We start from the raw sequence: 15,191 nt of genomic DNA, 5'->3' as shown, positions 1-15,191 counted from the left end.
GAGTTTCTCAATATTAAATTTATGTACTTAAATATAAGTAAGTATATGCTGTGAAAGAAAATAAAAATATTTATCTATTGTGCTGATCCAAACTTATTTCTTGTGTCTCCAACAAGTGTAATGTAGACTAAAGCAGAGTTTGGCAGTTACATAGAAAATAAAGATTTTTAGCCTTTTCACATAAAATGGGACTAGAAATGATTATGCCTTCACTGTGGCATTGCTTAAACTATTTGTATACAAGCTTATTGATGCTGGGCAATCTACTATGTGCTTTTTTTGTGCTTAGCAGTGCTCTTAATGAAATAATTCTCAGTGTAAAAGTTTAACAGCTTTGTACTTTGCCTCATGATATCTTACATGGTCCTGTTAGCAAAACCATAATACTTCCTTAGGTTGCACACCAACTTAGTGGAACCAAGGGTAGGATAAGGGTGAAAACCACAGAAATGACTGAGAATTTCATGGAGCTATGCTACTTCAAATTCAAATTCTTTCTGGAAGAACATTGACAATGTGGTGGCATGGGCAATGGCAATACTTGGAAAATTGACAACCTTTGAAAACTTGAGTGACATTTGAGCGGGAATCTTAAATGTGCAGGCATTAGAATATTGGATGTTTTTGGACTAAACTTTTTTCTGGTGTAGTTAATAAGTATACTACAAATAGAACAATGATAATTGTCGTCTGGAATAAAACATAATCCAGTGCTGATAGCTGAATCAATAAACAGTAACAGTTGAAAAAAATTTAAGGAAAATAGTCCAAATCTTAGAGATTGGGTATAGGTAATGTAAAAGCATGATTATGAAACTTCTTTGTAGCTCCTGTTTCTCCGAGTCTCACAGATCATATAATACTACTAAAGACATGAAACCTGTAAAGTGCAAGATTTTTAATATTTTTAGATATTCCAAGGATGTGGAATATTTAAAATTATTTTTAGAAAAAGTTTGGGTAGCTGTATAGCAAAATCTACCAAAGGGAATCAGGCATCCCTACCTTTTTACCAGCCTGCAAGGTTAAGGTAGGTTACAGGCGATTCCAGTCCGAGAAAATATATGGCCATTGAATATTTATGAATACATGTGACTCATAATCCCTTTATCATTATGCCCCCCCTCCATTATAATCAGTGAAACCCAAATATTCAGTTCTAATTTTTTTTTTGTAATTAGGACTTAATGCCTTCAGCTGTACCAAACAGACATCTTTGAGTGTTTAGGAGTTCCCTCAAAAGCATGGACAGAGGGTAACTTGTCATTCGGCATGCAGAAGTATCACCTGCATGCTTTCCTTTCAGTTCTGCACTTGTCATTGTATGCTCATCATAAATTTTATTCTTCTACTTCAAATGAGACCTTACAACTCTCTTAGCAAAACACATCCTCACCCATTTTCAGTTTGAAGGTCAAGCCATGCCCTTGATTTTAAACCTCTTGTTGCAAATTTTTATTCTGTGCAGAATCAGCCTCTTGGTTTTAGTCAACTTTCATAATACACTGTACTACAAAAGTCTCATTGACATTGTCATTCATTCTTCATCCTCAGATACATTAAAGATTCATACACCTTCACCCCCCTGCCCTCCACCTTTTTCTTTTTGCAGTGTTAATTTTTAACTGGCCTTTTCATAGAAAAAAAAGCGTATCCCATAATCACACCTTCCAAAAAATAAATTGCTTTTCTTTTGTTTAGAAGTGCTTTCACTAGTATTTTATATTTCATATGTAGGCAACTTCATTTTTCTTTATCTTCACAAATTTTATAAGTTTAGATTTAACCTTGAGCTTTACAGTACATACTATAAGACAATCTTCCTTTCCAGAGACAACAGATGACTGCACAGAATATAGCCTTTTTCTTAGTCCTTCAGGGAATGATTCATCCCCTGAATCTCCGTGTGAAGAAGAAACTAATTTAAGTCATAGAGGTAAAATTGGATAATAATTTTTTTCTAGGACATTCAGCTCTTTCCACTGCCACATGTATTATTTACAGCAACAAGGAGGGTAGGGAACTTCCACAGAGTTTTCTCAACTAAGGTCACTGTATATTTATCTTTCACTGCTCTTTTCAAACACATGCTCTTGCACTTGCTCCTCTTTCACATCCTAATTCCTCTGCTTCTCATTTACCTGCATGCTTTTTGGCTTACTCCTTTCATACATATGCCTCCTGAATAATTTTTCTATCCTCTTAGTCCTTCATTCACTCTTACCTGTACAAGTGCTTACTCATTGGCTGTCATCTTGCTCATGCTTCTCCTCTTGCTCGCTTGTTTTCTTCATTTACTCTTCTCTTGTTTTTTTCCATTCCACATATTTGTTTCTTTTACTGTCCTAACACATGCATACACTTTCTTGCACTTTCTCTAAACAGACTCTTCACTCACCTTTCTGCCATGTAGGTGTTACTATACTTAAGAGATGTATGTAATAAGGTGAATTTAAAATATGGGACAGTTAACACAATGAAGTTGTTTCTGACAGATTCATAATTTTTGATAATCTAGGTACCTTTCCATAGGTTGATGGTGGACTAATGGACTGAGCTGTAATATGATGAAATCATCCCTAACATCAGTACCCTGAACACTCTTGGCCCATAGACCTACTTTCTTCTTTCATATGTTCAGAAAGGGTGCTTTTATTTTTCTTGGGAAATCGACCTGTCTGTATCTTTGATGCCTGTTCCTTTTAGGAACTCCCATCAAGGCAGTGGCCACGGCAAAAGAGTCTCCATTGATCCCTGTCTCTGCAAGTCTCTCATGCTTATACCATTCCATGCATTCATCCCCCATTTCTAATCCTTCAGTACTCTTTTACCATTACCCCACCAACCCCTCTAATCATAGTATTATATGCTTTTCTTTTAAACTACCTGTCTTCCATTCTTTCCACTTGCTCAAACCACCTCAAACTATTACATATCACCCACTTCCCACTCCACAATTCATTTGCATTGCATTCCCTGCCATACCAAATATCTCATACACCTCATTATTTCATTCAGTCTAGTCATATCACATGCTCATGTCAAGTAACTTATTTTTGCAGCCTAGATTTCTGACCTTTGTGACTCATCCCATGTCCATGTTTTTGGCTGCATAGGCCAGGGTCAGGAGAGTTAAGCTGTCCCTTAATCCTCTCTTCACTTCCATACTTACACCTCCACCCTTCATTATTCTGTTAACGGACCCAGTGACTCTTCCTCCCTATAATGCTCTCTCCCTAATCTCTCTTTCCATATCACCAAACATACCCAAGATGGCTCCCAAATACATAAATTCTGTCATCTCTTCCAATCTTTCTTCCCCTCATAACTATAACACAGATTATTACACTTTTTTCTCTCACACTGTACTGATTCGTAAAATCTATACTTTCATTCTGTTTCCTTTTAGACACGATTGCTTTATTTTTACTCACTCTCCCTTTCAATCATCTGTCCTTAAATGCATCATAAAACACACAACCTTCTGCAGCTCTTCTTCACTCTCGACAAACAGCACAATATCATTTGCAAACAGACTTGTCCCTAGCAATCTTACCTCACCCCACATTCCAGCTCTACACCCCTTATTTCAAGTTTTGTTTTCATCTCTCATATCACTCCATATGATATGATATTTATTTATTTATTTATATATTTATTATACTTTGTTGCTGTCTCCCGCGTTAGTGAGGCAGCGCAAGGAAACAGACGAAAGAATGGCCCAACCCACCCACATACACATGTGTATACATACACGTCCACACACGCACATATACATACCTATACATCTCAACGTGTATATATGAAGTACCTAATAACCTTGCTCTTATTCACATTTACTCTCACCTTCCTTCTTTCACACACTTTACCAAACTCAGTCACCAGCTTCTGCAGTTTCTCACCTGAATCAGCCACCAGCACTGTATCATCAGCAAACAAAAACTGACTCACTTCCCAAGCTCTCTCATCCACAACAGACAGCATACTTGCCCCTCTTTCCAAAACTCTTGCATTCACCTCCCTAACAACCCCATCCATAAACAAATTAAACAACCATGGAGACATCAAGCACCCCTGCCACAAACCAACATTCACTGAGAACCAATCACTTTCCTCTCTTCCTACACGTACATATGCCTTACATCCTCAATAAGAACTTCTCACTGCTTCTAACACCATATATTCTTAATTCCTTCCACAGAACATCTCTATCAACTCTATCATATGCCTTCTCCAGATCCCTAAAAGCCACAAACAAATTCATTTGCTTTTCTAAGTATTTCTCACATTTCTTCAAAGCAAACACCTGATCCATACATCCTTTACCACTTCTGAAACCACACTGCTCTTCCCCAGTCTGATGCTCTGTACATGCCTTCACCCTCTCAATCAATACCCTCCCATATAATTTCCCAGGAATACTCAACAAACTTATACCTCTGTAATTTGAGCACTCACTTTTATCCCCTTTGCCTTTGTACAATGGCACTGTGCAAGCATTCTGCCAATCTTCAGGCACCTCACCATGAGTCATACTTTTTTTTAATAAATTCCACTGCAATACCATCCAAACCAGCTGCCTTGCCGGCTTTCATCTTCCACAAAGCTTTTACTACCTCTTCTCTGTTTACCAAATAATTCTCTCTAACCCTCTCACTTTGCACACCACCTCGACCAAAACACCTTATATGTGCCACTCTATCATCAAACACATTTAACAAACCTTCAAAATACTCACTCCATCTCCTCACATCACCACTACTTGTTATCACCTCACCATTAGCCCCCCTTCTCTGACATTCTTATCTGTTCCCTTGTCTTAACGTACTTTATTTACCTCCTTCCAAAACATCTTTTTATTCTCCCTAAAATTTAATGATACTGTTTCACCCCAACTCTCATTCGCCCTCTTTTTCACACAGCCCCCTCACACTCATATGTACGCCTAAACTTTTATTCCATCCACTCTTACACGTGCATTTGCTCTTGTCTAGAAGGATTTCACACCATCCAGTAATTGTCCCCCTACCCCATATATCCGTAACACATCCCATAAAGCATTTCACTCGACTTTGTCATATTCTTTCTCCAGATCTATAAAAGCTGCATACAGCTTCATACCTTAAGTTAGATACTTTTCCATAGTCATCCTCACCACAAAAAATATATCCTCACATCCCTTACCTTTCGTAAAACCCCCTTGCTCCTCACTTATTCTGCATTCAGTCACTGTCATCTTATAAATCAACACTTTTGCATACATTTTTCCTAGTATATTCATCACATATATCCCCTATAATTGCTGCATACATCCTTAGCACCATTTGCTTTGAGTTAAGGAACAGTATTGGCTTTCACCCAATCCTTAGTCAGAACCTTCTGCTTCTTTGCTAAATTACATATCATATACATCCACACTATCGCACTTTCTTCTCCATACTTCATTTCAGCAGAAATCCCATCATACTTTCAACATTATTATGGTCCTATTTACCTCCCTTCTTGCTATTGACCTCTGCAATTGTATTCTTTTCCTTCCATCCTCTTTACCCATGCATGCAACTATTGCTGCCTCACCTTCTCCCACATTCATCAGTTCTGCAAAGTACTCAATCCATATTCCTTTCACCTGCTCCTTCTGATTCTGCAACTACCCTTCCTTAATTCTAACATTTACATTTCCACTCTTAGATCCACCTTTTTCTATTTCTACCTCCTTCCATGACAGTTTCTTATTTCCCTAAAACTTTTCTCTCAACTTTCTTTGCAAATCTTCATCTACTCTTTCTTGATTTCCTCTACAAGCTTCTTAACATTCTGCTAACACACTTTATATTCTTCCTTCCTCCTCTGCTGAAGTTCACAGGTACATTCCAGTAAAGCAGTCTACCATATGCCTTTTTTTTCTCTTCCACATTTCTAATTTCATCCATCCATCATGCATTTCCACTTCTGTATCTCACAACCTTGTGTCCTACTACTAAATCTGCAGCCTTTAACAGACTATCTCAAAACATTTTAAACACTTCATTCACACATGACTGCAACCCTAAATTTACTGCATTTTCATCCAAGCTTTCATTCACCCAACTTTCCAACTACTCCTCGCATTATTTTTGTTGCTAACACTTTTACCTCTCCATTCTTCCTTTATGCCATACCTCCACTTCCTGACCCTCACTTCCACAGTAACTGCAGAATGATCAGAATCCTAGTGAATTCTCTCACAGCACTATCATCCAGCAGGTTTTTTACTTTTTCATCCACTGCTACAAAATCAATCAAACCCCTCTGTTCGTCTCTTCCATTATTTCTCTTCCATGCATATCTGTGGATCATCTTGTACTGATGACTTCCCTTCTCATTTACTCCAGGCACTTCCTATTTACTATCTCACCAATGTCAATACATCCCTTCTTTGCAATCATGTCATCACCTTCATCTTGTATTACTCCAGAAATGCTCATTTCATCCTTCCCTTCCACAGCCGTCACATTCATAAGCACATATACACATACCCATACATACTTCACAATTTCAGTCTTTCCTTTTACCCACATTATTCTTGATCCTTTCCATCCATGCTCTGAATCTTACCAAAATATTCTGATTTATGCCAAATATTTCAATCCCATGCATACATGTGTGCCCTGTGATAGTTGAATTTCTCCCATTGTGTCATTTGCTGCTTTTAATTCCATGCTTTACCTGTATTTTTTAGTGTCATTTGTTGACGAGTGCAGCAGAGTATGTATTTACTGTTTGGGGAGGAAGCAAATTATACTTGCTTGTTAAAACTAGAAATGGTAAAAGAGAAAGAAAACCAATTTTCAGTGTGTTATCTTGAGTTTAATGATAACTAAAATATATGTTTTTTCATACATGTTTGCCATTTCCCTTATTAGTGAGATAGCACTAAAAACAGACAGAGAAATGGCTTCTTTCACCCACATACACTCTGGCTGTCATGTATGATGCACTAAAACCAGAGCCCCATATTCACGAGCAGTCCTCACAGACCCTTCTATGATTTTCTCTGAGTGCTTCATTTGCCATGGTTCAGCTCATTAACAGCAAGGCATCCCCAGTAAACCACATCGCTCCAATCCGCTGTATCCTTTGCATGCATCCCACCCTCCTCCATGTTCAAGCCCTAAACCTTCAAAGCATCTTTCACTTCATCCTTCAACCTCCTTGGTTTTCTTGATTTTCTTCTTCCATGTACTTCTGACACGTATAATCTCAGTCATCTTCTTCCCATTATCATGATTAAAGCTGTAAAATATTTTTTTTTATTTATTATACTTAATCGCCATCTCCCGCGTTAGTGAGGTAGTGCAAGGAAACAGACGAGGAATGGCAGCAGCAAAAAAAAAAAAAAAAAAAAAAAAAAAAAAATATATATATATATATATATATATATATATATACACATAAACACTGACACATGCACATATGCATACATGTACATTCAACATATACATATAATATACACATTTATGTATTCATGCTTGATGCCTTCACACATGAAACAGCATCCCCCCCCTACACACACACACACACACCAAAACAAAAAAAGCAAGGTAGCGCCAGGAAAAGAAAAAAAAAAGGCAACATACGTTCACACTGTCTCTAGCTACCATGTGTAATGCACCAAAACCACAGCTCCCTTTCCACATCCAGGCCCCACAGACCTTTCCATGGTTTACCCCAGACACTTCACATGCCCTGGTTCAATCCACTGACAGCACGTCGATCCCGATATACCACATTGTTCTAATTCACTCTATTCCTTGTGCGCCTTTCACCCTCCTGTATGTTCAGGTCCTAGTCGCTCAAAATCTTTTTTACTCCAACCTTCCACCTTCAATTTGGTCTCCTGCTTCTCCTTACCTCCTCCTCTGACACATGTATCCTCTTTGTCAATCTTTCCTCACTCATTCTCTCCATTTGACCAAACCATTTCAGCACACCCTCTTCTGCTCTCTCAACCACACACTCTTAATTACCACACATCTCTCTTACCCTTTCATTACTTACTCGATCAAACCGCCTCACACCACATATTGTCCTCAAGCATCTCATCTCAACACATCCACCCTCCACAAAACCCTATCTGTAGCCCATGCCTCACAACCACATAACATTGTTGGAACCACTATTCCTTCAAACACCTATTTTTGCTTTCCGAGATAACCTTCTCACCTCCCACACATTCTTCAGTGCTCCCAGAACCTTCGCCCCCTCCCACACCCTGTGACTAACTTCTGCTTCCATGGTTCCATCCACTGCTAAGTCCACTTCCAGGTACCTAAAACACTTCACTTCCTCCAGTTTTTCTCCATTCAAACTTACCTCCCAATTGACTTGACCCTCAACCCTACTGTACCTAATAACCTTGCTCTTATTCACATTTACTCTCAACTTTCTTCTTTCACACACTTTACCAAACTCATTATTATTTTATTATTGTTCTTCTTCTTAGAAATTGTGCTTCCATTGATAATGATCATGCACATGTGGTCACTAGTTAGTAGTTGTTGAGCAGACAGCATTTCTCCGACTAGCAAGGTAATAGAAAGAGATTAAGAAGCTGCATATTACAGATGAGAATTTTAGCTGTATCATGGACTACGAGTGAGATGAACTCTGAAATATGTATATTGAGAGTAATGAGAGTTTTTGTAGCTAACTTATATCATTATCAAGGTGACAGCATTCTTAGTATGTTGGTTTAGTAGCTTGATGCATGTTTGATAAAGCCTATTTATGATTTATTAGACTGGTGTGTGATTGCTGGGAAGTGTGGGTTTCAAGATCAGATTCATTCCTCAAAAATTTGATAGTTCAAAGTTATTTATGAAGCTGGGAATTAAGTGTTTGTTATATATTCACTCAGGATGATCCCTGATTGATAGGTACTTGTGGCTTGGCTCACTTATTTAAATTGAGTTTGGCTTTGGCTGGCATGCTCACATGGAGTCTTCAGCTTTATTGCTTCAGCTGCTTATAATTAGATGTTTTTTCTTTTATCCTGATACTATATATAGTGTATATGGAACATTATCCTTAACAGTTTGGTTGTTGTGGCTTGGTTCTCATATTATTCTGGAGTTTGGCTTTGGCTAACATACACACACGGAGTTGTTATCTTTATTGCCTCATGTTTATAATATTAAATGAATAGTATCTTCTGCTAGTAAACTGTGTGTCTATGAACACAGTCTTATTAGCATGATTACAGATGTGGAATACTTTTAGAAACTTTTTTTTTTTTTTTTTTTTTTATACTTTGTCGCTGTCTCCCGCGTTTGCGAGGTAGCGCAAGGAAACAGACGAAAGAAATGGCCCAACCCCCCCCCCCATACACATGTACATACACACGTCCACACACGCAAATATACATACCCACACAGCTCTCCATGGTTCACCCCAGACGCCTCACATGCCCTGATTCAATCCACTGACAGCACGTCAACCCCTGTATACCACATGACTCCAATTCACTCTATTCCTTGCCCTCCTTTCACCCTCCTGCATGTTCAGGCCCCGATCACACAAAATCTTTTTCACTCCATCTTTCCACCTCCAATTTGGTCTCCCTCTTCTCCTCGTTCCCTCCACCTCCGACACATATATCCTCTTGGTCAATCTCTCCTCACTCATTCTCTCCATGTGCCCAAACCATTTCAAAACACCCTCTTCTGCTCTTTCAACCACGCTCTTTTTATTTCCACACATCTCTCTTACCCTTACGTTACTTACTCGATCAAACCACCTCACACCACACATTGTCCTCAAACATCTCATTTCCAGCACATCCATCCTCCTGCGCACATCTCTATCCATAGCCCACGCCTCGCAACCATACAACATTGTTGGAACCACTATTCCCTCAAACATACCCATTTTTGCTTTCCGAGATAATGTTCTCGACTTCCACACATTTTTCAAGGCTCCCAAAATTTTCGCCCCCTCCCCCACCCTATGATCCACTTCCGCTTCCATGGTTCCATCCGCTGACAGATCCACTCCCAGATATCTAAAACACTTCACTTCCTCCAGTTTTTCTCCATTCAAACTCACCTCCCAATTGACTTGACCCTCACCCCTACTGTACCTAATAACCTTGCTCTTATTCACATTTACTCTCAACTTTCTTCTTCCACACACTTTACCAAACTCAGTCACCAGCTTCTGCAGTTTCTCACATGAATCAGCCACCAGCGCTGTATCATCAGCGAACAACAACTGACTCACTTCCCAAGCTCTCTCATCCCCAACAGACTTCATACTTGCCCCTCTTTCCAGGACTCTTGCATTTACCTCCCTTACAACCCCATCCATAAACAAATTAAACAACCATGGAGACATCACACACCCCTGCCGCAAACCTACATTCACTGAGAACCAATCACTTTCCTCTCTTCCTACACGTACACATGCCTTACATCCTCGATAAAAACTTTTCACTGCTTCTAACAACTTGCCTCCAACACCATATATTCTTAATACCTTCCACAGAGCATCTCTATCAACTCTATCATATGCCTTCTCCAGATCCATAAATGCTACATACAAATCCATTTGCTTTTCTAAGTATTTCTCACATACATTCTTCAAAGCAAACACCTGATCCACACATCCTCTACCACTTCTGAAACCGCACTGCTCTTCCCCAATCTGATGCTCTGTATATGCCTTCACCCTCTCAGTCAATATCCTCCCATATAATTTACCAGGAATACTCAACAAACTTATACCTCTGTAATTTGAGCACTCACTCTTATCCCCTTTGCCTTTGTACAATGGCACTATGCACGCATTCCGCCAATCCTCAGGCACCTCACCATGAGTCATACATACATTAAATAACCTTACCAACCAGTCAACAATACAGTCACCCCCTTTTTTAATAAATTCCACTGCAATACCATCCAAACCTGCTGCCTTGCCGGCTTTCATCTTCCGCAAAGCTTTTACTACCTCTTCTCTGTTTACCAAATCATTTTCCCTAACCCTCTCACTTTGCACACCACCTCGACCAAAACACCCTATATCTGCCACTCTGTCATCAGACACATTCAACAAACCTTCAAAATACTCATTCCATCTCCTTCTCACATCACCGCTACTTGTTATCACCTCCCCATTTACGCCCTTCACTGAAGTTCCCATTTGCTCCCTTGTCTTACGCACCCTATTTACCTCCTTCCAGAACATCTTTTTATTCTCCCTAAAATTTACTGATAGTCTCTCACCCCAACTCTCATTTGCCCTTTTTTTCACCTCTTGCACCTTTCTCTTGACCTCCTGTCTCTTTCTTTTATACTTCTCCCACTCAATTGCATTTTTTCCCTGCAAAAATCGTCCAAATGCCTCTCTCTTCTCTTTCACTAATACTCTTACTTCTTCATCCCACCACTCACTACCCTTTCTAAACAGCCCCCCTCCCACTCTTCTCATGCCACAAGCATCTTTTGCGCAATCCATCACTGATTCCCTAAATACATCCCATTCCTCCCCCACTCCCCTTACTTCCATTGTTCTCACCTTTTTCCATTTTGTACACAGTCTCTCCTGGTACTTCCCCACACAGGTCTCCTTCCCAAGCTCACTCACTCTCACCACCTTCTTCACCCCAACATTCACTCCTCTTTTCTGAAAACCCATACTAATCTTCACCTTAGCCTCCACAAGATAATGATCGGACATCCCTCCAGTTGCACCTCTCAGCACATTAACATCCAAAAGTCTCTCTTTCGCACGCCTGTCAATTAACACGTAATCCAATAACGCTCTCTGGCCATCTCTCCTACTTACATAAGTATACTTATGTATATCTCGCTTTTTAAACCAGGTATTCCCAATCATCAGTCCTTTTTCAGCACATAAATCTACAAGCTCTTCACCATTTCCATTTACAACACTGAACACCCCATGCATACCAATTATTCCCTCAACTGCCACATTACTCACCTTTGCATTCAAATCACCCATCACTATAACCCGGTCTCGTGCATCAAAACCGCTAACACACTCATTCAGCTGCTCCCAAAACACTTGCCTCTCATGATCTTTCTTCTCATGCCCAGGTGCATATGCACCAATAATCACCCACCTCTCTCCATCAACTTTCAATTTTACCCATATTAATCGAGAATTTACTTTCTTACATTCTATCACATACTCCCACAACTCCTGCTTCAGGAGTATTGCTACTCCTTCCCTTGCTCTTGTCCTCTCACTAACCCCTGACTTCACTCCCCAGACATTTCCAAACCACTCTTCCCCTTTACCCTTGAGCTTCGTTTCACTCAGAGCCAAAACATCCAGGTTCCTTTCCTCAAACATACTACCTATCTCTCCTTTTTTCACATCTTGGTTACATCCACACACATTTAGGCACCCCACTCTGAGCCTTCGAGGAGGATGATCACTCCCCGCGTGACTCCTTCTTCTGTTTCCCATTTTAGAAAGTTAATACAAGGAGGGGAGGATTTCCGGCCCCCCGCTCCCGTCCCCTCTAGTCGCTTTCTACGACACGCGAGGAATACGTGGGAAGTATTCTTTCACCCCTATCCCCAGGGATAATATACATATATATATATACATATACACACACACACACACACACACACACATACACACACACACACACACATACATATATATATATATATATATATATATAATGTAAGTACCTGCTGTGGTGGTGACAAACTGGGTAGATTTTATGATGTACAGTTATGAAGGCATACTGGAAAGTAATGCCTTTTTTATTCTCTCTTTCCATTTCAGTTTTTCATGCCTGGACAAACTGAAGTGGTCAATATATTAGTTCTTCCTGCCTATTACGGTGATGTTTCTTAATTCTGCCACTTAAGGTCTCAGAGTTACATCAGTAGACATGGAAGATGATGACAACACATATTAGTGCATATAAAACAGCTTGCAGTTATCAAGTTTTTGACTGTAGAAAATATTCCACCGTATGCGATTCACCATGCGTATGGTGAGGGTTGTGGCTGATGCAGACAATGGACATGGGGAACTGGATGATGAACCTTGTTGCAAATGATCACAAACAGCAGCTGATGAGGATCACCAACACTATGTTGATTAGATGATCACACACAATTGCTGTATATCTCAGTAAACTCTTGCTACCAATCTTGGCATTTTACATGAATGGGTACAAATTATTGTTGCTAATCATCTTGTGCCAGAAGAGGTCTTTACAAGAAACAAACCTGTCTCAGCACAGGCATCTGCAAGATAACATCTATTCTCATTTACTCCAGGCACTCCTCATTTACCAATTATCTTGCCAAGTTCATCTCATCCCACCTTCACATTCCTGTCATCATCTTCCTTTCCTTCTCAAACACATTTTTACAGTCATCAAGTTTCTCTAGAAATACTACATTTCAACCTTACCTAGTGCTGTCCTCATATTCATTGACACATATACACTCACCCATGCATACTTCACAATGTCAATCTTCCCTTTCACCCACATTATTCTTGATCCATTCCACCCATCCTTTGTAACACCCTCCCATACTCTCGGTAATAGCAAAATTGCATCACACCAAAATATTCTGATTCACTCAAAATTTTTCAATCCCATGTATATATGCATGTCCTGTACCAAGAAGTTTGTGCAAAATGGGTTCCCAGAATACTGACTGATGCAGTTAAAAAGGAAGCACTTGGAAGTTTCCAGAGTTGTTGTTAAGACACAAAAGTGAGGGTGAGAAATCAAATGTGGCATTGTAACTGGCAGTGTTTTCTCCAGTCAGAAATTTGATAACTGCCTGCTGATTTAACCACAATGACATTGTGGTGTTGTTATCTGCCATGCAATTTGACATAGCCGCAAGTTGTCATCAAAGCTTTGGATAAGGAATTAATTGCTAAACACCATCCAGTGATGGTGAGCACATTGACATATATGCGGCATCATATTACTCTTATTAATCACTTAGTGAGCAGACAGCATTGCTGCAATTAAGCAAGGTAACTAAGAGATTAAGAGGCTACATATCGCAGATATCAGTCTTAGCATATCTGATGGGTAATGAGTGAAATGAACTCTAAAAGAGAAAATTTTGTCGATTGTTTTTCATCTTATAACATCAAGGTGGCATCTTTATTTGTATGTTAGTATAAGGGCTTGGAGCTTGTTTGGTATGGTCTAGAGTGATTTATGAGTCTGTATTATTGTTGTGAAGAATGGGCTTTTAAAATGGGTATCCATTGAAGTACAGGCTGAATTGCTTCACATATTTACTTATTTTTTCATAAGATCTGTTGCTTTAACTTTCACTCATTTTAAGGGCTAAGTCTTATTTTCTTAATATTATAAAACCATTAAAGGCTCTTTAGTTACATAGAAAGAACAATAAATGAGATTCACTCAATTTATTATCACATTTTGGTAAGGATCATCTCAAATCTGTAGTTCATTGTCAAGAATCGAATGGGTAAGTTTGGAAAAAATCTTATGCAGGTTTGAAATTTTTTTTTACAGAATTACTTCTGCAAGTTCTTTGAGGTAAAAAAAGATGGGAAAAAAAAAAACTGGTCCTGTTAACACAACGTAATGGGTCTGTTGTACCCTCATGATACCAGTAAGGCAGCTTCTATAACATTCCTTAAGAGCCTTTCCATGAAAGGAATTCTTATAGAGGTATCAGGCATTTATCTAACACCTTTATTAGACAGTTTCATAGCCTAGTCGTAGTGGGCCCCATTTGTCCAGTTCTGGTGTCTCCTTTCTAGAGGAGGGAGGGTTTCAAGTCAAACTCTAATGTAGCTTCTAGAATTCTAGGTATATTCCACTTCATTTTGAATTTCTGTTCTATTCAGAAAAGCTTTCATGCAGGTATGATGTCAGTTATGTATGGGACAAACTTACAAAGGAGAGAAATGTAGGTTTTAAAGTATGAATAGCTTTTTATTTATGAGGCTGTTACCTGTGAGCAATGTTTTATGTTCTTTCCCTACATTTCTTGCCTGTCATTTCTTTTCATAACATCTTTCCCTTTATCAACTGTGAAAATTCTTAGGCTGCCAACAATTTGCAGATTTTGAGGTATACAGATATTTCTGGATGCCTGCCTGGACAAACTGGTGATGTCAAGACCTTCCAGATTAGTTGAAGGGTTTCTGTGAATGAATGAGAG

The 15,191-nt window shown here is 39.2% G+C and overlaps 1 protein-coding gene across 6 annotated transcripts in view; it reads left to right on the top strand.

Annotated features, from left to right (window-relative positions):
- Positions 1 to 15,191, top strand: part of LOC139760398 (uncharacterized) — a 63,581-nt gene that overhangs the window by 20,212 nt on the left and 28,178 nt on the right. For 5 of the 6 annotated variants that reach the window (XM_071683533.1, XM_071683544.1, XM_071683580.1 and 2 more), the window contains exon 6: positions 1,832 to 1,936. The exons of the other annotated variant lie outside the window; for it this stretch is intronic. In XM_071683533.1, the coding sequence (XP_071539634.1) occupies positions 1,832 to 1,936 (105 nt within the window). The remainder of the gene's footprint in view (positions 1 to 1,831; positions 1,937 to 15,191) is intronic. 6 annotated transcript variants of the gene reach the window in all.

The sequence above is a fragment of the Panulirus ornatus genome, chromosome 3 (genome assembly GCF_036320965.1).
Source record: "Panulirus ornatus isolate Po-2019 chromosome 3, ASM3632096v1, whole genome shotgun sequence".
Lineage (NCBI taxonomy): Eukaryota > Metazoa > Arthropoda > Malacostraca > Decapoda > Palinuridae > Panulirus > Panulirus ornatus.
This window is presented reverse-complemented; position numbering and strand designations above follow the sequence as displayed.